Consider the following 26,125-nt stretch of genomic DNA (forward strand, 5'->3'; position numbering starts at 1 on the left):
GATCCGTCTGATTGATTTGTCATCTTTATTGACAAACAGTGCATTGTAAATGTAAGACTCAGAAAGTTAACAGCTACAAACTCACACGCACAATATACAAACATTTTACTGTACACTGAACAGCACACACACACACACACACACACATTATATTACACACTCACGCTAACGCACACACACACAGAAAGATTCACAGGCGTTCCCCATTATATTACAGCCTTATGATACAGTACAGTGGGATGCTCGGACTATATGAGCTGTAACACCTATAACAGTATTGTAGGTAAACAGAGAAAGGCAGACTACAGCTGATTACTGAGCCGTGTTTTCTTCTTTTAAGTAAAACCATATACATTAAATACATATTAAAAAAACAATGGCAAGCAATAGGAAAAGAAATAAATTAAATAAGAAGAGAAGGAGAAAACCTTTATATGCATGTACAGAGAGTGTATAGAGCCAGACTGTTTGAGAGAGGGTTGAAAAAGAGAGCTGTTTTTTTCTTTTTTTGTCCCACAGTTTGGGATACATTCTCTCCTGAACACCAGGAGAAAAACAAAAGCCAGTTTTCACGTCCAAGAGCGATATACATAATTTAGGAATGCACTTGAAAATGTACATGGACACGGAGCATCTTGAAGTAGAAGAAGCCGCCGCCTGGCTCGCCTTTAAACCGCTGGTCAGTGAAAGTGCAGACTGGAGGCAGAGTGAGTTGTACAGTACAGAGAGGGGTTTTTTTTTGGGCTTTAGGGGAAGAAAGAGGACAGCTGAGTAGAGCAGGGAGAGAGAGACAAAAAAAAAGAGAAAGAGTAATCTCTCCACACCCGGCCTCATTTTTATTCAAACAGAGTCGAGCTCTGCATCCCGCTCCCCCACCCACCCTTCTTCCTTTTTTTCCCCTCTCTTTCTCGTTCTGTTATTCTTCCTCTCTCTCTCTTGCCCCTTCTATTACCTATTCCCTTTATACGTTTTTTTCCTCTCTCTTCAACGCTCGCCTCCTCTCATCTCCTGTCTCCAACACCTACAGTATCTGTTACAGCAGAGCAACAGGAGAGGAGCCGAGGTCGGTCCAGCTTCCAGAAAAATCACTGCAATTAAAAATGAATCCACCCTAAAGCACTAAAAAGGGGGGCTTCTAAGTGATAACACCTTTGCATTTATTCACCTGTCTTGTTGTTAACTTGTTTGCTTTTTCTTGCTCCAGAGGTTAATTGGCCCAAAAAAAGGTGACATTGTTTTGATATATTTCCAGCACAGCTTCAGTGGAGTTTGCTATCTGAAACCTCTGCAGTAAATGTCAGGTTTTGGTGTCAGTCCCTCTGAGTCACAGAGTGAGCGCTTTGTCTGCAGCTGCCATTTGTACCGACATTCAACAATGAAAGGAGAGAAAGTCATCACACTTGTCTCCGTTGGCAGTAATCCCAGCGGGACCGGAATGCGCTGCGGCAAAATGTTAAAGACAGGGGACACTGTGGTGCACAGATGTTCACAAACCGGTCAGGTAGTGTTGAATGTGTGCGAACACTGTGACCTTTTCAGAGCAACAAGTTTGAACAGAGTAGTAGTGATGAAACAAGCCGTCATAATGAAAACTACCTAATCAAATATCAGAAAGTATTTAAAGAAAGATACTGTAACCTTGTCCAAAATCTATTCTATACCAATGTTCAATATTAGAAACTATTTCAGATGCGGCATGATTCGGCAAGATTAAGTCCCCTTCTTCTTCTTGTTTTTCTGCAGACAATGACCCCGTTTACACTTAGTCATTTCATGCATCTTGGATAGCAATCTGATATATGAAAAAAAACTACAAAAAATATATCCAGGACGGTTTTGAGACTGATTGAAATGTGGTTGAATCAGATGAAACACTTTATTTGCCAGTTAAAAAAAAGGTGTCAAAGCCTCCATCCCTGCAACAAGGCGCATCTGTCGTTCTTATTTCTGATTTAGTGTAACCATATCGGTTAGCAGCCTGTCGTCCAAAAATGTGATCTACTGTATGTTCTGACTCTTCAGTCTTTGTGATACAAGCATAGACTGTATAAAACATGGACACATTCACAGTGATGTCACACATTGGTTGAAGCAGAACGATGGTGTTCGCCATAACAGCAAAAAAAATTCGGTCAACTTAAAAAAAGGTCGATGAGGTGGAGTTAAGGCGAGCGTTTGGCCTCCTGACAACCAGCTACGGCGTGCAAACTCATCAGATAGATCACCCACGCCCCTAATTTTGCATATCTCTTAGCCTTAAAGGTCACATATTGTGCAAAATACACTTTACCGTGTTTTTCTAACACTAATATGTGTCCCTAGTCCGTCGACAAACCCCCCCACTTATGAGAAAACTCCATCCTCTCCATCTTTGTCCTGCTCCACTTTTCAGAAATTGTGCGCTCAAACAGGCCGTGTGAAGATTTCCCCTTTGTGACATCACAAAGGGCAGTAGCCCCTCCCCCAGGACGGGTGACACTCCCACAGCTAGGTGTTTGACCTGCGCTTTGAGTCCGCCTTTTCCCCCCTTAACAACAGGTAACGTTGCAAGAAAGGCCAAGCCACCCACGCCCATCTAACTCATGGTTTGTACCAGGCTAAAAACTTTTTTTTCTTGCCGTCAATGGCCAGATTAACATGGCTGATAACTGGACTTTCAGGGTTTGTAAAGGCAGCCTCAAGTGGACACTCAGAGAACTGCACTTCTTGAATTGGCATTGGTTCAAATTTTTTCAAGAACGGCAAAAATGCCAAGGTTGCTTACATTGTAAGTTTGGTAATTTGAAAGATTTCAGTCATTATGAAAAAGGAAGAAAATACAAAAAAAATATGATAAATGCTTGATGTCAAAAGTTAAAATTCTAAGAAGTTTTACACCTAATACTGCCTCCACTCAGTAGATTCTCCCTGACATTTAGCTCTGATCACAAAGTGTATTAACTCAGTTTGTTGTTCACACACACAAACCATGAACCCTCAGAGGGGTTTTTTTTGTAACATGTTCCTCTCTGTTAGGGGTCCGGGTTTAGGCTGGATTTAACTTTTAATAAGCTCTTCAGAAAGCCTACATCAAAAACAGATTTCCCCTTGAACTCTTAGAGCACTTCATCTTGGATTAAGCTTTTAATACAGTGCGTGATTTTTAACCTATAAATGCTCCCGTTTCTGTGCAGCATTGTGGACCCAAAAAGTCCCATCTGTTGCATTCCTGAGAAATCCTCTCTGCAGTGTGTGTTTGTGCTTAAAGCGGAAAAAAAACAAAAACCTGTCGTAGTTTAAACACAAGATATGCTGTGGATCATTTGTGCCTTCATTGTCTTTTCACAAACACGGACACGGAAATGTGTCTGAAGGCTTACCCTGTTACACAGAAGGACAAAAACACATGAAGCAGAGGACAGACGCGTCACACTCAGCTGAGGATGTTACAAAATGGAAAAGAAGCCTCACTGTGTTGACAGCTTTCATTTCTGTGACTTTTTTTTTTTGTGTGGTGTTCAATGTGAGCTTTTAGGAACACTCATCCTCTCAAACTGAAGCTGTTTTTCCCAGAGGCTTCTATGTACAACAAATTATTCCTCTGAACAACCGACACGCTCCCAGTTGATCTCAATACTTCCTGATAAAAAAAAATGTTCAATAAGCTATCGTTGCCGGGCAGCAAATGCAATTCCAGCCGTGCCGCCTGAGCAGAATTTCAGAAGGAGGGGGGGGGGGGGGAGTAAAAAGAAAAAACAAAAAAACGGACGGATTTAAAATGGTTTTGGACCTCTCAATGTCACAAAAATCATAAATAAACGAGTTTGGGTCCCAGCGGTGGAGAGCGGCGGTGCGAGACGAACACAAACACAGGCTTCTGTAGAGTCATGCAGCAGTAAAACAAAAGCAAACATATAAGTCACGTCTGTCACTGAGCTCGGCTCGCAGCGGGGACTGGTATCTCGACATCCAATCAGCGCGACACACTGGTAATCCTCGGGATGTGGGTGCACTCGCATGACCAGAGGTTTTTCTTCTTTTTTTTTTCTTCTTTTTTGGGTCCTGCAGGCAGAGCGATGCTGCTGTTTCACGGCTTATAATCTGCTCAGCACTCAGATAAATGAAGATCTCCCGGTACTCCTCCACCAGTGAGCCCCAGAGTGTGATCAGGCCTTTCCCTGATATCATACTTTGTGAAGATTGGTGAGTCTCATTTGTGCACTGAACATGATGAAAAGGCCGGCATTTTCCTTTTCTAACTCCCTCTGCAATTTTTTTTTTTTTTTTAATCTAACTATCATATTTTCCGATCTTGTTTTCTGACATATTTTTGACGCCTTCAAATGAATGTGCAGAAAGGCCGTTTATCTGAAAAGGTTGCTGTGCACAGATGAAAAATGTTGATGGGTTATTTAATGTCATTCATCTGCAATCTGACACAGCCGTATAAATCGGATTAGTGTGACTTGTCAACACAGACCCTGACATGACTTCTGCCTGGTCGCCGTCGAGTCATATAAACTATCTCGTCTGCAGCCGCACAGGTTTTGACAGGAATATGGTTTTGATTCATGCAAGGGGCGGCGCATGAGCATTGGATTTCTGGTGTGTTCACGCGTTGTTTTGATGCCTCACTGGCTCTCGGCTGTACGATTTGCAGCCAAATCACAAGAACATTGGATCAGAGTAGCCTTTTTTCTGTCTTCTGAGACTCTCTGTTCGCTGCTGTGTGCTCACAACAGGTGTGTTTCTGCAGCTGGTTAATGACTCAAGACCCTACAGTCTCTCAGCAAATGTTTTCCATTTTTCTTCTATAGTCCTCTTGCTTCCGTTCCTGGAGAACACACACACGCTATAGATTCATATTTCTGTATCTGACTTTGTTTTCCTGCTCTGTAATTGGCTTTACTCAGAGGGCGTGTGTGCTGACTGTACAACATCATCCATTATGAGCTCCATCTGAATTAATTATTGTAAGTAGTCCAGGCGATGCTCTCGATCTCTCTCTCTCTCTCTGTGTATTGATGAGTTTGCAAAAAAATACAACTATGAAACCTTTTTTTTTAAGCTTTTTTTTTTTTTTTTTGTTGTCTGCAGATTTTTTAAGTATGTTCCAGCGATGAGTCCCGCAGAAGAAAGTGATCATAGAAAGATCATAAATACGACAGTGACATGACATTGTTCAACACTGTTGGCTAAAAGTGAAAGGAAAAGAGAAAATAGGAAATGTAACTTCCTGTATTGTATGTACAGACTCTTCAATATGAAGAGGGATTCACACAAGTCCCATTTAAGTTTTGACTCCAGTCTGGAATCAAATATTTTCACCAATACACTAAAGTAGTCTCAGCAAAACAGAACAAAAACAAAAAAAAAACAGCAGGAAACTTTTAAGACTTTTTTTTCTGAGGCTTCTGGTGCAGTTTGCATCCCTTTACATTAAAGTCTGTTTCCTCTTCTCAGAAGTTTGTCTGATGGATTTATCCTCACAAAGAAACCACAACATGGTGTCCATGAATGAAACAGTCAGTCAGGCTGGTCAAAAGTAACATAGATTTTGATGCTGGAAGTCTTGCAAGGAGAGAAGATTGAGGTTTTTTTGATTGTCCATCTTATAGTAACAGATAGAAACCTCCAGATACAACTTGTTCTATTTTTGTTTCCATTCACAAATTATGTCTGCGTTTCTTCCCCTTCTTGCACTAACTCTGCATAAAGGAAGCATTCAGTTTAAATTAACATGAGGGGCTTAATGTTTTCAGTGAAGGAGGGACCTGGTGACTTAGAAACAAACAGCCACAGATATCGTTAAAAAGCATGAAGAGTGGTTTGGATCCTCACATGTACGAGAGTGAAATCTGCAGTCTTCTGGTTCAGACTGAACACTTTGTCACATACTTCACACGGTATCTCTTCTCCCCGTGTGGTTACACAGATTCAGTAGGAGACTGGTCATCGGCGTGGTGCCTCATTGACTGAACACTGGTCAGGATTTTCTTCTGGTGTCCGGCCAGAGACACTCCAATCCTCTGCAGATCTCTGGAGAGAAAAAAAAAACAGAAAAAGAAAGAAATGTGGCTGCTTCATCATTTTTAGAAGAATGTCATATACAGTATTAAACCCAGCTAATATTAGATGGTGTTATGTGTAGGTTTTTAACACCAATGAATTATTAGCTCAGGAACTGGAAGGAAGAAGTTGCCAGTGCTCCAAAATAGCACAGCGTAGGTAGAGAGTAAGGGAATGGATATTTTTCACTGCTTTGATTAAATACAGACAAAGTAGTTTAATATATTTAACTCATCATCTCCAGAGGGGGAAAACATACAGTATATATTTCAAGTAATTCTCTCTCTCCATTTAATAACTCTGTATATTCATAGGTGCTCTGTATTTTGTGGATGAACTGCTTTAAGGATGAAACGGAGCGCTGGAAAATCTAGTTCTATAATAAATAGTAATGTTAAGAAGTGTATGTTTTTAAAATACATTAAAGCAGTGATTTGACCTGCATGTAATACAGTTTTTATTCTGACACAAAAAAAATGCATATAATGCCCATATAAGGGAAATAAATTACTTTATAGTAGAGCCTGACCGATTCATCGACCAGACAATACAATCGGCCGATATTAGCATATCACAAGACTATCGGCTAATTTTATCGCAGATACATGCCGATATTCCGCGTTACCAGCAGAGCGTGCTAAATAGATCACAACAATCATCATCACATATCTGCATTTAAGGGACCAACACAATAAATGTGTATATCTATATCTACCTTTACAGATCGAACATAGAGTTAAGAAAGATATCGGCCGGTATATAGGTATCAGATGTTTTTATTATCTCCAATATCGTTCGGCCGAAAGAAAAGATAGAACGGCCTGGGCCTACTTTATAGTGTTGAGAGGGAGGTTGACCCTTTCACAGGAGAGTGTGATTCTTAAAATAAGATTTAACAAATAACACACCAAGACTTTCTTTCAAGACTTCAGATCCTGAAGTCGATAAAAAAGTTATTTCAGGAAAGTTTTCCTTCAATTTACTGTCAGCACTCTGCTGGTGGTAATCCTCAATGTTTGAGCCACAGTGCAGCACACAGATAAACAAAGAAAAAGCTTGATTATACTTGCACAGTAAATTGAGTTCAAACTTTCAGAATTGCTCACAATGGTAGATTTTAAAGGCAGATCAATGCTGGTTGGAAAATCTGATTTCCAATAATTCACCTCCACGCAACCGCGAGTCTGTCAGCTTTTGTACGAGTAAGAGTCTGGTGTTTACTTTAGAAGAGAAAGAGTCTTCTTGTTAATTCTAATGTTCCAAATTGACAACAGAAATTTGAGTTTGTCATGATGTGTTCATGGATACATTTTGACGTTATGTAATTAATTTCATTGCATTTAACACCATGATGAAAAGAGGAAGGAAGTGGTTAAGCCAGCGAGAGTGTTAAGAGAGACAGACAGTCGCACACATGGAGCAGCAGTCAGCCAAGCAGCCGTCCTTGCCAGTCGTCCAACTAACAAGACTCAGACTTGGCAGGTGAGCAATGTGAGACGTAGGCAGCGAGAGGCAGGCAGACGAAAAAACAACAGAGGTAGTTACAACACATTTTAAGATTTATGTGGATTTCCAATTACAATAGACTCCTCAGTTTGTGTTATACTGAATCAGAGTTCACGCCTTCACGTACCAGGATGCATTGCACGTCGGCTGCTACATCCTGGACCTCGCAGTGCTCATTTTCTACAGCAATACTTACTAAACAATACAACTTGAATGCTAAATGTAACGATGAAGAATGCATCCTAACACGTAACATCTCCTGCACTCAGATTTAAGGATGCTGTCATTTCTATTCTGTGATTAGTTAGATCAAGTTTAAAACACAAGTGGAGGCAGAGACAAGAAATCTAAGCTATATCAGATAAACTCCTCTCAACTAGCAACTACTTCAGAGTCTGAAGTAGAAGAAGAAACCCTGAGCTTCAACTCCTAGACAACAGTTACAGGTGTTTTAATAATGCATGCCTATAGCTAGAGATAAAGTTTCAAATTGGGGATCGGTCCCTTTAAAAACAGGCAGACTTACTCGGCTGTGATTTGTGTGACGAGCGGCAGAGAAGTGAAGCCGGAGCCGAGGAAGGAGTCTCTGTACTGGGTCATCTTCAGCGCCGCCAGCCAGTCCTCCACAGAGCTCACCATGCTCAGGTCCGGAGCTCCTCGGTCTAACAAAGGATGATGGGAAGGACTGCAGACAGAAGATACAACAGGAGAGGATCAGGGACGTTCACTGATACAGTGTGTGTGTGTGTGTTTATGTAAATGAGTCTGTATCTCTCCTCACACAGGGGGGATGTTGTTGATGCCGGCTTTGAGGGATGCAGGGTTGCGTATCATTTTGTCCAACATGCTGACTATATCAGGGAACTTTGGCCGGGCGTTTCTGTCTTTCTGCCAGCAGTCCAGCATCAGCTGGTGCAGAACTACCGGGCAGTCCATGGGAGCCGGCAGCCTGAAGTCCTGCTCGATGGCGTTTATCACCTGAGACACAACGAGAGAGGGAAGATGTTAAGAGCGCGAATCAAACGGTCTCCAAGCCGGTCTGCTGAAACCCTCCCACTCCCTTTCAAATCAAGGCCGAAGACTTTCCCGTTTACAGCCGCCTTTTCAGAACTTCTTTGATAAAAAAAACATTTTTCTAAACAATATAAAAAATAACAAATGTGACTGAAACTTTTATTGGAGATGTATAATTGTCTTATCATGTTTTAACAAAGCGGAAGCCTCCAGGGACGATGCAGAAGTGCAAAATGCTGCAGTTTGTTAAGTGTCCGCTTGTTCTAACTTCTAATTATTGGCTGCAGAAGCATCAGAAGTCTTACACACCACATAAAAAAAAAACTGTTTTTCAGTTTAATTAACACGTTTACAGCCTGGTTCAAAAAAAAAAAAGTCTGATTAGCTCATGTCTCCATCGGCAAACACAGTACGGTGGGTTTTGATTTTATGAAGGATACAAGTTATTCATAGTTAGGTGTCTGACATGATTGACAGGAGGGCACGAGGGTTAAAAACCCGCCTGAGCTCCAGCTCTTAGCCTGTAGTTAGCGTGACTGAAAGTTAGGGTGAGACAGGATTTCCAGCATGGCAACAGATGGGTAACGTCATTCAGGCTTCCTCCATTCATATTTACCCTCTATGTTTTAGCTTCTGTTAGAGATGATTTATTTTCTAGGCTTGTTATGGCTTGGCTTTTGGTTGACTTTTTGAGTCATCTTTCCGCTTTTAGCTTTTAAGATACTATAGTTTAGGGCGAGTTGAGTGAAGCATTTTACACAATGGTTGGCAGTGAGTGCATGAGAGTAAGTACTTTAATGTACATGCTGCTTAGTCTGTTTTTTGTCCTGGTCCATGAAAGAAATATTTAGATATAACTGAAGCAACAGATTTTTATAATGTACCAATTTTGGGTACAAGCTTTGCTGCTTGTTGTGCTTCTTTCTTTATGCTAAACATTGGTTTCCTTAAAATCATTGCCAATGGCAACCTGGCAACTGTTCCTGCTCTGTTAGTGCAACGAGTTGTATTTTGTTGAGAAGTGTTTTATTGATTGAAAGCGGACGTGATTTGGCGAGTAAGTAGCCTCTTGGTGACAGTTGAAGTTTGTGAAAGTTGGTTCAGTTTTTACAGGAGTGTTTTCCACCCACACCTCCACCACCCACAATGTTGTATGAGGAAGAAGAGAAAAGGACTGAAATGAAAGAAAAATCCGGCCACTTCAACTACATCCTTAAAGCTTTGCGTATGTTTTAGACGGGTTCTGCATACTGACATCTCACATTCGAAGGATGAATGTGATTTTAATAGCTGGTTTGGACCACAAGTTATATTTTATTTTAGAGCTGGTTAAAATGGTAAATGGACTTTTCTAGTCTTCTGACTACTCAAAGCGCTTTTACACCACAGGTCACTCAACCCATTCATACACTTTCACACACTGACGGCAGAGGCTGCAATGTAAAGTGTCCATCATTTAAATTAATCCATTCATACGCTTTTGAAGCACCAGGAGCAACTTGGGGTTAAATGTCTTGCTCAAGAACACATTAGACATGTAGCTGCAGGAGCTGGGGCCCTCTACCTTTCGGTTGAGAGATGACCGACTACCACTGAGCCACAGCCGCCCAAGTTGCAAAACAAAAGAGAAGGGGGAGTCAATGAACAGAAGGGGAATGGGATGGAGTAGAAAGTGGCCACAAGAAAGAATATCGCTTGAAAAGACACACTCAAGTCAGATTTTTATTCAAACTGAAAACACAGAAAGCGACTGATGGTGTCGACTCTCCGGAGACGCACAATCAACTGAGCAGGGAGACCCCAACCTCTCTATATATCTTCCCCGCCCAGGTGATTGTCATCAGCCATCAGCTGAGGGAGAACGTCACAGGTGCAGTCAATAGCTCCTGATGAGCCAGGAAACCTGTGACCTTCCTTGGGAATATGTCCATTACATCGGCTGCTTTCAAAACCACCTACTGTACCAGTACGCAGTATGAACAAATGCAAGATCCTCAGTATGCCAACAAATAAAATCTACAATATGCATCAGACCAGCCTCCCTCCCATACTGTTTCCCACTATGCAAAGCACCAGGACAGAGATCGAAATGACGAAAAAGCAACGGCTATCTTAAAAGGGGAAATAATCACAATCGGACCAAACCACATGAAGATACCACCGATGATCTTTTTTTGATTCTCAAAAATCATGAAAATCAAAATGAATCACTGTCAGTCATTTTTTTTTTAAATGTAAGTGGAGGCTACACTGTTGCAGCATTTGATTCGCACTTCAAGACCAGAAACCAGTTTAGCCGGGGCTGGAATACTACAAAATAACCGACTGGCAGTCAAACTATGCACTACTGAACGCAGTGTGAAGGAAGCAGTACTGCATACTGTGTTCAACAGTTGTATGTGGTTTTGAAATTAGCCATTGTCTAACAAACTGCTCTGCTGATGTTTTTTTTTCACATTGGACAAAAATAACAAATCAGTTTGTTCCAACAGGTGACTTCTTCAGACCAATAAAAAAACTCATCTCTGAATCAGCAGTGAGGTATATTAGCTTGTCAGCGTTGCATTGATTCTGATACACATCAGCTACTTAAATTAGTGTGTGCCACATTATTTGCTGATGAGCTGATGTTTGTTGTCAGGGCCAATATCGGCCGATACTTATGTCTGACGAATTTATTCTTGCACATTTTATTGGACATATCTCTGTAATTGCCCCCTCCGTGGTGGTGTAAAACAGGAAATAGAAGATAAGGAATGGTTAAAAAAAAACATACTGTACGTGTGGGAAATCTCACATTTCTATTAGAGGCAATGGGTGACACAAATGATAAAAGGGAGAAAATATGATATGTGATAGAAAATGTGTTATTGTGATATGAACTCAGTAAATTGCTCACAGCATGGTGCTGGTCTGTGGTGCTGGATGAAAGAGGAAGACTGATTCAAGGTTGAGTCCTGCTCTCTCGCTTCTGTTTGGGGGACAATTTATATTTTGCTCGCATGCTTTGATAAGTTGGCACAGACAAGTTTAAGGAAGAAGAGATGTTTTTCTCTGTTCCAGCTCCTTAGTGATTTAGGGCGGGATACGACAGGTGTATTTTCATGGAAGAATCTTGCCTCGTTCAGCTGTATTTTAAACCCGCCGGAAAAAATGCAAGAAGGTGGATTAGTTAAGAGGATTCAATTTCCATTTGAGGACTTGATCCAGATCGCTCAGTGGATCAAGATTTTCAGTGCTAAGCAGCGTCGACGCCTGCTGCAGTCTCTCATGTCAGGGCGGGTAGTTTTACAAAAAGAAGCTCCTGATATCATCGTGCAGGCGCAGGTATCGAGAGTGATCACTATCTGTGCAGGAATCTGTGGGAAGTCTTTTAATACATTGGCATTCCTTTGGGTGCAGAATGAATTATCCTGAACATCACAGAACTCTTAACTCATTTTAAATGAAAGTAGCTGCACTGCCAAACCGCAAACAATAATCAAAGAAATATTAAATGCACCGATCATAATCTCAAATTATTCTCCCCACTGTGTCAGAGATGTGGGAGTATTTTGTCTTCAATGTTCACTAACTCTTATTATGAGGATGATAATTCAGTTGTGTAATGCCATGACTCCAACAGTATGTGTCTTACAACAGGTTGTGTATGAAGTCTTCAGATAATATCATCATCATCATCATCACATATCATATCACAATCATCATTATTGTTACTCTTAATGCTTTGTTCCTAAGAGGCCCGGTAAGATACTTTGGAATAAAAAGCTGCAGATACATTCTTCCTGTACAGACAAAGAGTTAACCTGAATATAAGAAGTGAGCATGACCAACAAGAGGTCACCCTATGGTATTTGGATAATAAGCCCTCCGTTAGGGTGGAGCTGGTAAGCAGCAAGGGGTTAGGAAACATTGGGTTGTCAGGAAACTTGAGCTTGGTTAGGAATGCAATTCATATCAAATGTGAGTTTTCCTATCGTCTAATTCAGGGTTTGCATTGTAAAATAATCTCACAGAAAAATAGTGACCAACTCCTCAGAGGATATTTGAGTGTAACCAAAAGCTTGGCATCATTTAATGTTATAGACACACCCATAAACAAACCCTGCTCAATTGTCTCCTTGAATCCAAACGGGAACATGAACGCGAAGTTTACATCAAGCTGTAATCGACAAAACTTGAAATAAGTAATTAACCAATAAACCAATAAACTTATGGAGAAATCCTTACATGAGGTACTATTATAGTATAGGCTACTTTTTTTGTTGAGTACTTACATTAGCTCAAATATTTCCAAGTTATCAAAGCCAGAGAAATCCTTCATTTTATGGTCGTTACACCCCGTGTCTTTCGTAGCATGACAGACACAAAATGTTGATCGTTGCCATGGAAACACGGGACGTTACATCAAAGACCGCTGCATAATGAAGCGGGAACTGCTACTCAAAAGTTGCCGTTCTGTTGCTGCATGCTGCTGCTGTGATAAAAAAAAATCGTGATATAAATTATACTTTGATACATCGTCGGTAAACATGTTCTCTTCCTCAGGTGTGTTTCGCCCGCTCGTCTTCTCTACGGTCAACTGGTGAAGTTTGTTTTTATCGGGGTTGGGGGTGGAGTCGCATGAGAATCACTCCCATGATTCCCCCGCCAGCCTCAATGTCATCTTTTGTTATTGTTTTGATTGAGAGCCTCCCTGGGCGGCGAAATGTTTATCCTGTGCGTTTAACCATATAGTCAACTAATCACACACCTCCGTGCCCTCAATACGGTAAATCTAAAAACTGGGACAAAAGCAAAACACTGCACGCGGTCAAGAAATTGTGAAATTGCTTCTCTTCTTCTGTTTCCGTACAACATATCATGACATTTTTTTTTAGCGCAGAGGCAGCTGGGTGACTGCTTCAGTAAGATTTTGAAGTATTTGTGCTAAGCTAACAAGCAGCAGGTTGTAGGCAGGTACCAATGTTTAGATACATTTCAGCTACAAAGCAAAGTGCTCTGCTACTCTTTATATGTTGTTTTAATGTGAGATATGACACATTTATGTCTAATCAGCCTCCTGAATGTTTTTTTTCCTTTATTTAAGTGATTTATTTCACAATCAATTCCTGCCACGTGCATGTTTCCCCATAGGTTTCATGTATTTTGTCTGCTGGTCACTAACCATCTGTCATTTTAATACTCACACCGTAAGTCTAGTTTTTCCCCAGTGTGCGCCGTCCATCCCCCACCACCTGACCCCGACATCCTCCTGCACACCTGTTCCTAAATGCCTCATTACCTTCCCTAGTTACCTGCCCTGCATCCTCAGTGCTCAGCCAGATTCTTTATTGTGCATTTTGTCCTTTTTTTAATCCTGACAGCCTCAGTTTTATGACCTCTGCTTGTTTGTGGAGTAAAACCTGCCAGCTTTTGGCCCTGTTGGATTTGTCTGCCTCTCGTTGCTTTGATCATTGACCTTCAAAAGATGAGCAAACCTTTCTGGGCTGTTGCACTGTGGCTTGAGTCTTAGTGCCGCTGCTAAGTTCTCGTTCACATTTTAATGATAGGCATTCTTTTGCCCAAGTCGAGACGCCATCAAATTCCTTGAATCAAAACCTTTGAACTTTATTTTTCAGACACTGTCTGTACATTTCAAGTTGCACGCCCGTGTCAGTGCACATGTAAGCCCCGCTCACAGGAAGCTGAGGCAATGCGATGCTTCTACTACTGTAAAAATGTCAGCGCTGGGGATTTGTCTGCTCGCTGGGTGAACTCTACTTGACCCCGGCACACTTCTCAGGCTTTGTGGCGCATAAATTCTCCCTAACCACCGCTGTCAATCAAAATAGCAGCGAGAGTAGTAAAACATCACAGGTTCCTTTCATGATTAATTCATGTCGATCACAGCACCTGTGGTGGCTCCGCTGACAATTTCACCGCTCTTTCATGTTCTTTGAAATCCGGTGCATGCGTCTGTGTGTGTGTGCCTTTAAGTATGCTGCTAGCATGTGTGTGGTTTAGCTGTGTGTGTATGTGTGTGTGTAGTATGTGCGAGTTTTAAGGTGTGAGGTTCATGCATAGTTAATGCCCCAGCAGACCCTCGTTAGCTGTAGTGGTAACACACACTTTCCCCATCATTATACACTGTGTGCCATTATAAAACTATTTCTGTCATTATACTGACTCCATGTCATTATTGCAGCACAGACCGCTTATATTGCTCTGGATCCGGCATCGGGGAATGAGGGGCGAGGGAGGGGAGAGGAGAGGCAGTGGGGGGAGGTTAGGAGCAGTGAGGAGAGTGATGATGTAGGAAGTTGATATGGAAACGTCCTGACAGAACCTCAGAAATATTCCTGTGTGTTCCTGTTTGAAAATGTTGCCTATCAAACAGGATATTTCCCCTCATAACTTTCCAGAGGTACAGCTTAAAACGTAACATGTATTAAATGAGTAACAGGCGGTAGAAAGAACTGATATTAATTGACTGGAGCTGTGGTCGAAGACAAACCATCTCTAACTATTTCCCAAAAGAAAGTTATTTTCGAGGTGATAAAACCCAACTGAAGCGCGTCAGCAATGTTTAGGAAGACACACGCTCTACACAAACTGGAGGCTTGTGAAATTCCCCGGCTTTCTCTCCGTCAACGCTTTGAGATATATGGTTTCAGAAAGCAAAAATTTGGATTAAGAGGCTGAGCGCTTTGATGTGGGGTTTAGTGCCAAAAGTAACTATAATCTGTGCATCACTTTTCTTCCTCGGAATAGGAAACCTAAAAATAAAAAATTCAGCAATCCGATCTTCTGGAACCTCCTTTTTCATGTACAGCATATGAGCCCCTTAAGGTTTAAACGGTGAAATTGAATACTTGGTTTTAGGAAAAAAAAAAAAAGGATGTGAGAGTAGTTTTTTTTACGAGTTGAAAATACAAGGATAGCAGAGCACCTGTGCACTTCATTAGAGCCTACGAACACTCAAAGAGCATTATTGTGTTAGCAGCACAAAGATGGAAAAAGGTGCAGCAAATTGACAATTCTTTGAAGGTGATTGAAATAAAGTTGTCACAAAATAAAATATTCCCCCGAAGAAAAGATCACGTGGAAAGCAAAACTGTGATGCATGTTTGGGTCCGATGTTCCAGGGAACAAACATTTCTGTGACACTTAAATTGATGTCCTCATTTCCGTGTGTTTTCCCAGACATGCAGGCACCCTGCTGAGAGAGACGGCAAAGGACACAAACAAGCACACCCCAAAACCCACCCACCCACCCACACACACACACACACACACACACACACACACACACACACACACACACACACACACACACACACACACACACACACACACACACACACACACACACACACACACACACACACACACACACACACACACACACACACACACACACACACACACACACACACACACACGCATATGTACTTCAGAGAGTGTACAACAAAAAAACAGGGTACATGTACAGAATCTTTTAGAGTGACAAACATCACACACACACACACACACACACACACACACACACACACACACACACACACACACACACACAGGCGGTGACACTCACATCTTGGTTGCTCATGTCCCAGTACGGCCTCTCTCCGTATGACATCACCTCCCAGGTGACGATCCCATAACTCCACACATCTGAAGCTGACGTGAACTTCCTGTAGGCGATCGCCTCCGGAGCCGTCCACCGCACCGGGATTTTACCACCCTGACAGAAAAAAAGAAAAGAAAGAAAGATGAGAAAGAAAAGAAGATTTTTTTAGGTTTGAAGTGCTTTCTTATATATACTGTATATATCACACAACTCTAAACGCCGGCCCATAAGGTAAAGGTTAAAGCTGCCATTGTTCATCATCATAAACAGAAACCGTGTTAACTGAAAGATTGCTCTGCTTTGCTTTAGTGTTACAATGGTTTTCAGTTAACTTACTTTAACAGGTAATAAACTGAGAAGCATAATGATGGCACTGTGAACAGATTTTAATGTTAAAAGAGGAATTCATTTTGTAGGTTTTAGTTTGTAAATCATGCTAAATCATATTTCTGCCACATTTTTCTGCACCTTGGAAACCACCTTACTTGGAAACAGATTCGATTTACAGCTTCACAAACATGAGCCACACTTACCAGGAAAATAGTATCAAGGTGCTTCTGAGAAAGCACTCTTACATATTCTGTCATTTGCAAATGATGTGGAAACAGTTTACCTTGAGACACAGTTGAACATTACAGATTTTTAAGGCCACATTCTTCGTTTTTAGTTTAGCAAGTAAAAACTCTGAAAATACATCTACATTTTCTTTTTACATCATACATGGATGTCTCTGTGATTCTCTCCAACACATGCAGGATGTAAGGAGGAGCTAGGAAATGTCATCTCTGATATCAATTTCAAAAGTGTTTCATTGCTTAGCTCTACTATAACAGTGATTTACTTTCAATGTGTATGTAAAGGTCCCACTATCATTTGGTTTGCCATCACTTAAGAGTAGATATCTGTACTGGCTGTAGATATTCTCCCAGATGTGTTTGTGAATGTCTAATGGTGTATTTCTGGCTGCTCCTTGTTTGTGTGGAACTGTGTAAATTGTGCTGCTGTCTTGGCCAGGACAATCTTGAAAAAGAGATTCTTAATCACAGCAAGTTTTCTTTCCTAGTTAAATAAAAGTTACCTACCTGCTGCAAATAGCACTGTATCTTATTATTTAAAACCCCTTCAGGGTTTATTTGAACAACCTGGTGCCTTGTTCTTAAGTGTGTTTTGTGTTTTTTCAGATATGCTTTTTTGTTTTGTTCAACTGTATGACATCTTTTTGAATCTATAAGTCAAATACAATAATCTGCCATTGCAAGCAATACAATAAATGATATTCTATTCTACTCTAATCTATTCTACTCTACTCTTTTCTAATCTACAATATTCTATTCTATTCTACTCTAATCTATTCTACTCTACTCTATTCTACTCTACTCTTGTCTATTCTACAATATTCTACTATATTCTATTCTATTCTTTTCTACCCTATTCTATTCTACTCTACTATATTCTACTATATTCTATTATTTTCTATCCTATTCTGTTCTGTTCTACTCTACTATGTTCTACAATATTCTATTCTAGTCTACCCTTTTCTATTCTACTCTATTATACAATATTCTACTCTACTCTATTTTATTCTACTCTTTTCTACTCTAATCTATTCTATTCTACTCTATTATATTCTACTCTATTCTACACTACTCTATTCTACTCTATTCTACTCTACTCTATCATATTCTACTCTATTATATTCTACTCTACTCTATCATATTCTACTCTATTATATTCTACTCTACTCTACTCTATTACATTATATTCTATTCTATTCTACTCGATTCTACTCTACTCTATCATATTCTACTCTATTCTACTCTACTCTATTATATTCTACTCTACTCTACTCTATTACATTATACTCTATTCTATTATATTCTACTCGATTCTACTCTACTCTATTATATTCTACTCTACTCTATTATATTCTACTCTACTCTATCATATTCTACTCTATGCTACTCTATTCTACTCTACTCTATTATTTTCTACTCTACTCTATTATATTCTACTCTACTCTATTATATTCTACTCTACTCTATTACATTATACTCTATTCTATTATATTCTACTCGATTCTACTCTACTCTATTATATTCTACTCTACTCTATCATATTCTACTCTATGCTACTCTATTCTACTCTACTCTATTATGTTCTACTCTACTCTATTATATTCTACTCTACTCTATTATATTATATTCTACTCTACTCTATCATAATCTACTCTATTCTATGCTACTCTATTCTACTCTACTCTACTCTATTTTATTCTACTCTACTCTACTCTACTCTATTATATTCTACTCTATTCTATTTTATTCTACTCTACTCTATTCTACTCTATTATATTATATTCTACTCTACTCTATCATAATCTACTCTATTCTATGCTACTCTATTCTACTCTACTCTACTCTATTTTATTCTACTCTACTCTACTCTATTCTACTCTATTATATTCTACTCTATTTTATTCTATTCTATTCTACTCTACTCTATTTTATTCTATTCTATTCTATTCTATTCCCTCATTTGACAGCAGTGAGGATGCAGCATTGCGGTGTCTTTGTAAGTGTGTTTCCTGTGTGTGAGTCTCACCAGTGAGCTGGTGTAGGTGGGATCTGACGTGTCCTCCTCCAGGTAGCGCGATAAGCCGAAGTCTGACACCTTACACACCAAGTTACTGTTCACCAAGATGTTCCGAGCTGCCAGGTCCCGGTGAACATAACTCATCTCTGCCAGGTACCTGGAACATCAACGGGATTTACTGTGTGCTGTTATCCAATGCCAGCTACCTGGGCTACTATAAAACAGGCTAATGAGATTTAGTGTGCGTGTGTGTGTGTGTGTGTGTGTGTGTGTGTGTGTGTGTGTTATCTGTTCCAGCTACCTTTGATACATTAGGAATGGGATTTAAAGCTTGTATACTTTGTGTTATCACAGGCCGATACCTGCAACAAAGACGCAGAGTGTGTGTGTGTGTGTGTTTATGTGTACGTAAATTCTAGTGTCACTTACTGGAGTAAACACAGTTTGTGTTTGTGTGTTTGACTATGAGGAAGAGGTTGGAGGATTTAACCTAATGATGTCTGACTCTAACGCAAAACCAGACGTGAAATCTCTAGAAGCTAACTTTGTGTGACAAACAAATCCAAAGAGTTTTCTTCTTCATCGTACCCATCATAGCGGATTCCTCTAGCAGCTGTCAGCGTGTGTGTGTGTGTCTGGGTGTTTACCTCATTCCAGATGCGATGCCCCTCAGCATACCAACCAGCTGGATCACTGGGAACTGTCCGTCATTTTGCTGCAAAACCACAAACCGTGATAGAATCATTTTCAGTTCTCGTTATCAGACTTTTTCCACATTTGTTATTTTAATTGAGTAAGCGAGAGACGTATTAGTATCTGACATCCATGACGCTGTATTAAGCTGTTTCAGATCACTGTTTGGTTGTGCAGAATGTGGCTGTACTGTGATTCAGATCTGTTTATGCTTACATTTAGAGAGAGGACAGTGGATAGAGTCAGAAATCAGAGAGAGAGAGAGAGTAGGGGAATGACATGCAGGAAAGGAGCCACAGGTCAGATTTGCACTCGAGCCGCCCTCTTGGAGGACTGTAGCCTCCTCACATGGGGCTCGCGCGCTAACCACTAGACTACCGGTGCCCCTTGTGTTGACATTTAACACTGAAGTTACTGCGCTTTGTCTGGTTTTTAAAATATATTCAGTCTCATATACCCACGTGGAGCATGACGGGGCTAAAACTGAAAGTCATATTGTAATTAGACTAATTAAATTACTTTGAATCCTTAATTTATTACAAGATGAATACATAAAAGAAAGCGGCTGTGTAAAAGTGTTGGTCCTTATCTCGTCTTTTGTATATGTCTTTGAGTCCAGACTACAAAAGGCATACACTGAGGTAGAAGAGGTGCGATACGGGTGGTGGCCATGACAACAGGCTTTTTCCACTTTCCAGTGCAGCCATTTATAAAACAGACTCAAACACTTTGCCTTGAGTTGTGGTCAAATAAACGTCCTTCAAACTCATTTCCTCAAGTATACACTGACACCCTCAGTTAAGTCCTGACAGCCTTTCCAACACGTTTTTAAATAAACGCTTGTTCTTCTTAGTTATGGTCTTCACGTTGACAGACCGTGCAGAACACTGACGCAGACAGATGAGCCGTGCTGCATTTCAGTGTACTCTAGTTAAAGTCCCCATGAAATGAAGAAAACATTAGTCCCCGTTTTAATCCAGCGTTCCTTTATTAAATGTTCATTTATCCGACACCATCTGCCAAATATATTTAAGAAAAAACATATCGGAGTTATTTTAAAAAAAAATCACTGAATTTTCTCTTCCTGTAAACATTTCAGATATCTGATGACTCATCCTGCTCTCGGGGGTGTTCACACATTTTCTGACCAATTTAAAGGCTTTGTCCGGGGAACATATAGTATAGCCTAGCGGTTATGTCGAGCACCCCATGTACCAGAGGCTATAGTCCTCATCCCAGCTGCTGTGGGTTCAAATCTGACCTCGACCCTTTGCTGCATGTCGCCCCCCCTACTCTCTCCTCCCAACACTTCCTGTGTCTATAGGCTGTCCTCTCTAATGAAGGCAAAAAAGGCCCCAAAACACAACTTAAACTAAAGAAAATAAGCCTTGTCCAAGCAAAAGATCCAATCAAATTCATCCCAACATTCTTCTATCTTGTAACGGTTTATATGCTGTTTCAGTTGGAAATAATAATAATAATAATAATAATAATAATACATTTTATTTATAAGCGCTTTTAAAAACTCAAAGACACTGTACAATAGTTACAAACATAAAGAACAGCACAGTAAGGACAGACTAACAGACATTGCAGCATTACACACAAATCATAAAGATAACAACAATAAAGATAAAACTACAGAAAACAGGAAACACATCACAATCATACATTAAAAGCTTGTTTGAAGAGGTGAGTTTTGATCAGTGATTTGAAAGTAGGAGGGTCGGTGCAGTGTTGAATGTGTGTAGGGAGTGAGTTCCAGAGGGGGAGGGGGGGGCGGCTATGGAGAAGGTCTCTGTCCCCCCCCCCAGGTTCGGTGCTTGGTTCTAAGAGGGGGAGATAGAAGGTTGGCTTTTGAGGAGGAACGGAGGCTGCGTGCAGGAGTGTGAAGAGCCGTGAGGTAGGAGGGGGGCCTGGTGGTTAAGGGCTTTATGTGTGAGGAGAAGGATTTTGAATTGGATACGGTAAGGGACCGGGAGCCAGTGGAGATTATGCAGGACAGGGGTGATGCGTTCGCGTGTTCGGGTGTGGGTGAGGAGGCGTGCAGCAGAGTTTTGGATGTACTGAAGTTTATTAAGGACTTTGGATGATGTGCCGTAAAGGATGCTGTTGCAATAGTCGAGTCTGGGTGTGATGAATGCACGGATTAGTGTTTCAGCAGCAGAAAATGAGAGCAGCGGACGGAGGCGGGCTGTGTTTTTGAGGTGGAAGAAGGCGGTTCTTGTGAGCTGGGTGACGTGGTGGTCAAAGGAGAGCTGGCTGTCAAAGATGACTCCAAGATTGCGGATATGAGGGGAGGGGGAGAGAGTGGAGTCGTCTATTGTGAAGGAGAAGTTGTGAATGGAATTGGTGAGGGATTTGGGGCCGATGATTATCATGTCCGATTTTGCGTAGTTGAGAGAGAGGAAGTTGGTGTGCATCCATAGATAGATAGAGCGGGTAATACATAGAATCTCTTAAAGCTCTGCTTAATGGAGACTTTAATGGAAACCTTTACGACCAGGTTGATCAGTGCTGTATACAAGTGGCTGTTGAAAGTTCATAGTTCAACGTTGTTTCACCTTCTGAAGGAGAAATGTTCAGGAAACTAAAGTTGTTGTGTTAAGCGTGAATAACCGGATATGATGCGATATGTGAGAAACAAGACGTGGCGGTACGGTGCAGGATAAGACACGGGACAATACCGTCCACTTTATTTCCCCTGTAGGGAAAATGTCTTGGACTTGACTGCATTTAGTTTTCTCCACAGTGAAAACAGAAAAGCCCGTCACACCACTGACAACCAAAAAACAACATGAATTGCAACCTCAATAGAATATTATTATCTATATGTACAGAAAATGAGTAATTAATAAAAAGGCTTCCGACAATGAATCCTCACCATTTTGAAATCTGCTTATTAGAAGGAATTTGCAGAACAATGACATCATTTAATGTACCATGACGTTAATTCCCTAAAGCAAACATAAAATCCCGCGCTGCATATCAAAACCTAAAAGATGAACATTATCGTCTGAGGCATGTTTTTCTAAAACCCCAAAACAACTCGCCTCTTTGCTGTCCTGCTCTCCCTCCTCTGGGCCAGACGGTCCCTGTCTCATATAAAACATCACTGACATCCCGCCTGACATGGTTGCAGTCGAAGGTCTGTGTGTGTGTGTGTGTGTGTGTGTATGTGTCTTTTAATTCACTTTGTGCATCAAACTGCCCCTTTGATGCTCCTCGAGCCTAATCCTCTGCAGGCAAAACCTTATTCTAGGTATGCATGCACACACACACACACACACACACACACACACACACACACACACACACACACACACATTGATCCTCTAGGTCCTGCGCCTGCAAGATGGTCACCCTAGGACAGCAACACCACTGAGATCGATCATTGTGTGTGTGTGTGTGTGTGTGTGTGTGTGTGTGTGTGTGTGTGTGTGTGTGTGTGTGTGTGTGTGTGTGTGTGTGTGTGTGTGTGTGAGTCAGCGGATGATGTCTGAGTCAAAAGGGGTCACGCTGTGAGAACCAAAACATCAAAGAGTTTCTCTCTCTGTCTTTAGAAGCGCCTCGAAAAAGGAGGGCAGGATCAAAGAGACGGACGGAGAGAGACGCGCAGACCGACAAACAGACGGGCAGGAAAGCAGACAGACCGGCAGGATGAGGAGGGAAGAGCTCAGGGAAGGAAACACGAAGAGATGTTGCCGTATTTGTATTGCTTTACCAAAAAAGCTCATAATTCTGTTTGGCTGTTTGCACTCTGTTGAACTACTCGCTGTAACTGCGTAACTTGATTTAGAGTGTCGCATATTAAGCCTTTAATTGTGTGACTTGCCCTGTTGCACGCCTGAAATGTTTCCAGGCAGGCGAAGCACGAAAAGCCCTTTTGTAACCTCGATGTAGGAGCTGTATGAACGTTTAGAATGATTATGAGTGAAAGTGTAAATGTCTTCCTTTAACGGTGCATCATTTCAAATAGCTACATCTTGTGTGTGTGCAGCGCGTTTGTGTTTCCGTTTACCCTGAGGAAGAAGTCGAGCGCTCCGTTCTCCATGAACTCCGTGATGATCATCGTCGGCCGGCTCTTCGTGACCACGCCCTCCAGTCGGATGATGTTCGGCTGGTCGAACTGGCCCATGATCGACGCCTCGGACAGGAAGTCCCGCCTCTGCCTCTCCGAGTAGCCAACCTTCAGGGTCTTTATCGCCACGGGGAGCTCTTTTTTCCCCACAGGCTTCAGGCGACCTTTGTACACCTCCCCGAACTCACCTGCGGAAAACGGATAAACAATGACATAAGCCGGATTTGAAAAATGTTCAGTTAAAAACAAAATTACAAGTAAGCTGTGTTACCTCGGCAGGGGGGGAAAACAAGAGCTCTGTTGGGAATGGTTGTTTTGTAGGAGCTCCTTTAGTTTCAAAGCCCTTACATAATTATTGCATAATAAAAGGGGTCTCATAAATAACTGCATTTATTATCACATTTCATGGTGTAAAGTGGGTCATATGGGCTGGAATTCTCACCAGCAGGCTACCATACTTTATAAAAATACTTTGTCAATAAAAAAAAAAATCCAAGAGCATATTGTCCTTTGCAGCAGATGTTTTGGGGGCAGCGAGTGTTAAACACATAAACTCTCTCCGTCGTGGGAGCTGCACCTCTGCACCCTCCGACTCACACTGACGCGTCTCTGCTCGGCCAGATTCACGTCGCGGGAGCATTGAAGGTATTTCTGCAGACTGCAAGAACAACAAAAAAAAACTTGATTCCCCTCAATAGCTCGTCTCTCGGGTGAGAAAAGGTCTGCGAGCAGAAGGGGGGCAAACGGGATAAAAATGACAGTGCTGTTGTTATTGCTAAGGCACTTGGCTTTGCACACAGCACCTAAACTGTCTTCTTGTGGTTTTAAAGAAAGTGCAGACAGGTGACCTCAGGGATAAAGAGACCGTGATGAAAACATCAGGATCAAAGGTTCAATCCCGGCCTGCAGTTTCATTTGTCTGGACGGCCAAAGCATTTTTTGAAAACTCTGCACATGTGCTCTGTGGCAGCAATTTATTGTGCCCCAGGTCTCTGTGGTCACAAAGGAGGTCAGGACGTCTTCTTGCTATGGGGCTATTTAGCGTCAAGTGACGTTACCTAAAAACTAGTTTTTTGGTACATCATAAGAGCATGATGGATTTCAGCTTTTCCTTTCTGTATATTTAAGATAGAGACTCATAAACTCACTCACTTTGGTCAGGTGGGCTGTGCTCATTTATTCATTTGATGATATCCTCTGTTGTTAATCTGAATCTGCATTAGTGTTGTAGTCAAGACCACACTGACCCAGACCAAGACATACCCGAGACCAGAGTGCTCAGAGACCGAGACAAGACCAAGACATTCACGGACCGAGACCGAGTCAAGACCAAGACCCAGACCAAACTAACCGGAGGTTAAAAATTAAATTATGAATGACCTGAAGTTATTCTTTCTTTTTAGAAAAGGGGTGTTTTCCTTCTAATCACAGATATGACGTGAAAAAAGTCGATGGTCTTGATTTAATATCCGGTGTCCGCCCGGCCTGAGACCGAGACAAGACCGAGTAAAAATCCTTTGGATTCCGAGACGAGACCGAGACCTTCATAAGTTCATAAGACTGATTTCAAGCACAGTATTTTGTTTATTTACAAGGCACTCATAGGTAAACTCCCTTCTTACCTTACTCCTCTCCTGTCCATAAACATATCGAGCCATTCGACAAGGTCTCAAAACTGGATAACTTTGAAAACACCGAGGTTTAGAACTGAATGGGGAAAGACTGCCTTTAGTGTTGCTGCACACCAGTATGTGGAATGACCTTCAGAGGATAGCTAAAATAACTGAACTGATTTCTTTGAATGCTTTTAAATCCAGGCTGAGAGCACTTGAGACGACCTCCTTTACTTGTAATTGTTTGTTTATCATTTTAATTGCTGTCTGTATGTCGTGAGTGTGACTGTGTAACTTTAGCTGCCTCTTGGCCAGGACTCCCTTGAAAAAGAGGTTTTTAATCTCAATGGGACTCGGATCAATAAAGGTTAAATAAAAAAAGAAATAAAAAAAGTTGCACTGTCTTGTTTCATACAGTGTTTTTAAAGACCTTGTGTCCAAACTACCTCAGGAAGGAAATTGCAACAGTTTCACAATGTGAATTCATTTTAAATGGACATGGTTCACGTGTGAATATGTGTTTCAGTGTCTAGATGCTGTTAGTGTTAACTGTTAACATGTTTATATTTGTGCTGTTTCTATTTTTGTATTGCTGCAGGTCACCCCTGGAAAAGAGACCTCGGTCTCAGTGGGTCCTCCCTGCTAAATTAAAGGATAAATAAAAAGTACTACAACACTTATCTGCATAGTAAAGATATTAAAACAACATTTTCCTCTGAGGTGTGTTAGAATGGAAAACAGTATAAAATACAAGAAAGCACTAACACTAAATGTAATACTACATAAAAGTAACTATAGTCCTTGAGTCATGCACATTTTGTTTAGTGAATGTAAACAAGGGAAAGTTGACGTCAGAAGATTTGTACTAATGTTATCTCATACTGATGTCTTTCTTTAACGTGCTGCTGACGTCTGAATGGGTACAGATAGTAAGAATGCAAAGACCATGAACTCGTTTTAACCTCTGTG

The 26,125-nt window shown here is 41.1% G+C and overlaps 1 protein-coding gene across 1 annotated transcript in view; it reads right to left on the reverse strand.

The window, feature by feature from the left end:
- Positions 1–4,007: 4,007 nt before the first annotated feature.
- Positions 4,008–26,125, reverse strand: part of LOC132970895 (ephrin type-B receptor 1-like) — a 100,509-nt gene continuing 78,391 nt past the window's right edge. The window contains exons 14-20 of the mRNA XM_061034527.1: positions 23,484–23,731; positions 19,417–19,484; positions 18,779–18,926; positions 16,142–16,291; positions 8,336–8,532; positions 8,081–8,239; positions 4,008–6,018 (exon numbers count right to left, since the gene is read on the reverse strand). Coding sequence (XP_060890510.1) covers positions 5,907–6,018; positions 8,081–8,239; positions 8,336–8,532; positions 16,142–16,291; positions 18,779–18,926; positions 19,417–19,484; positions 23,484–23,731 — 1,082 coding nt within the window. The 3' untranslated portion in view covers positions 4,008–5,906. The remainder of the gene's footprint in view (positions 6,019–8,080; positions 8,240–8,335; positions 8,533–16,141; positions 16,292–18,778; positions 18,927–19,416; positions 19,485–23,483; positions 23,732–26,125) is intronic.

This window comes from Labrus mixtus, chromosome 3, assembly GCF_963584025.1.
Source record: "Labrus mixtus chromosome 3, fLabMix1.1, whole genome shotgun sequence".
NCBI lineage: Eukaryota > Metazoa > Chordata > Actinopteri > Labriformes > Labridae > Labrus > Labrus mixtus.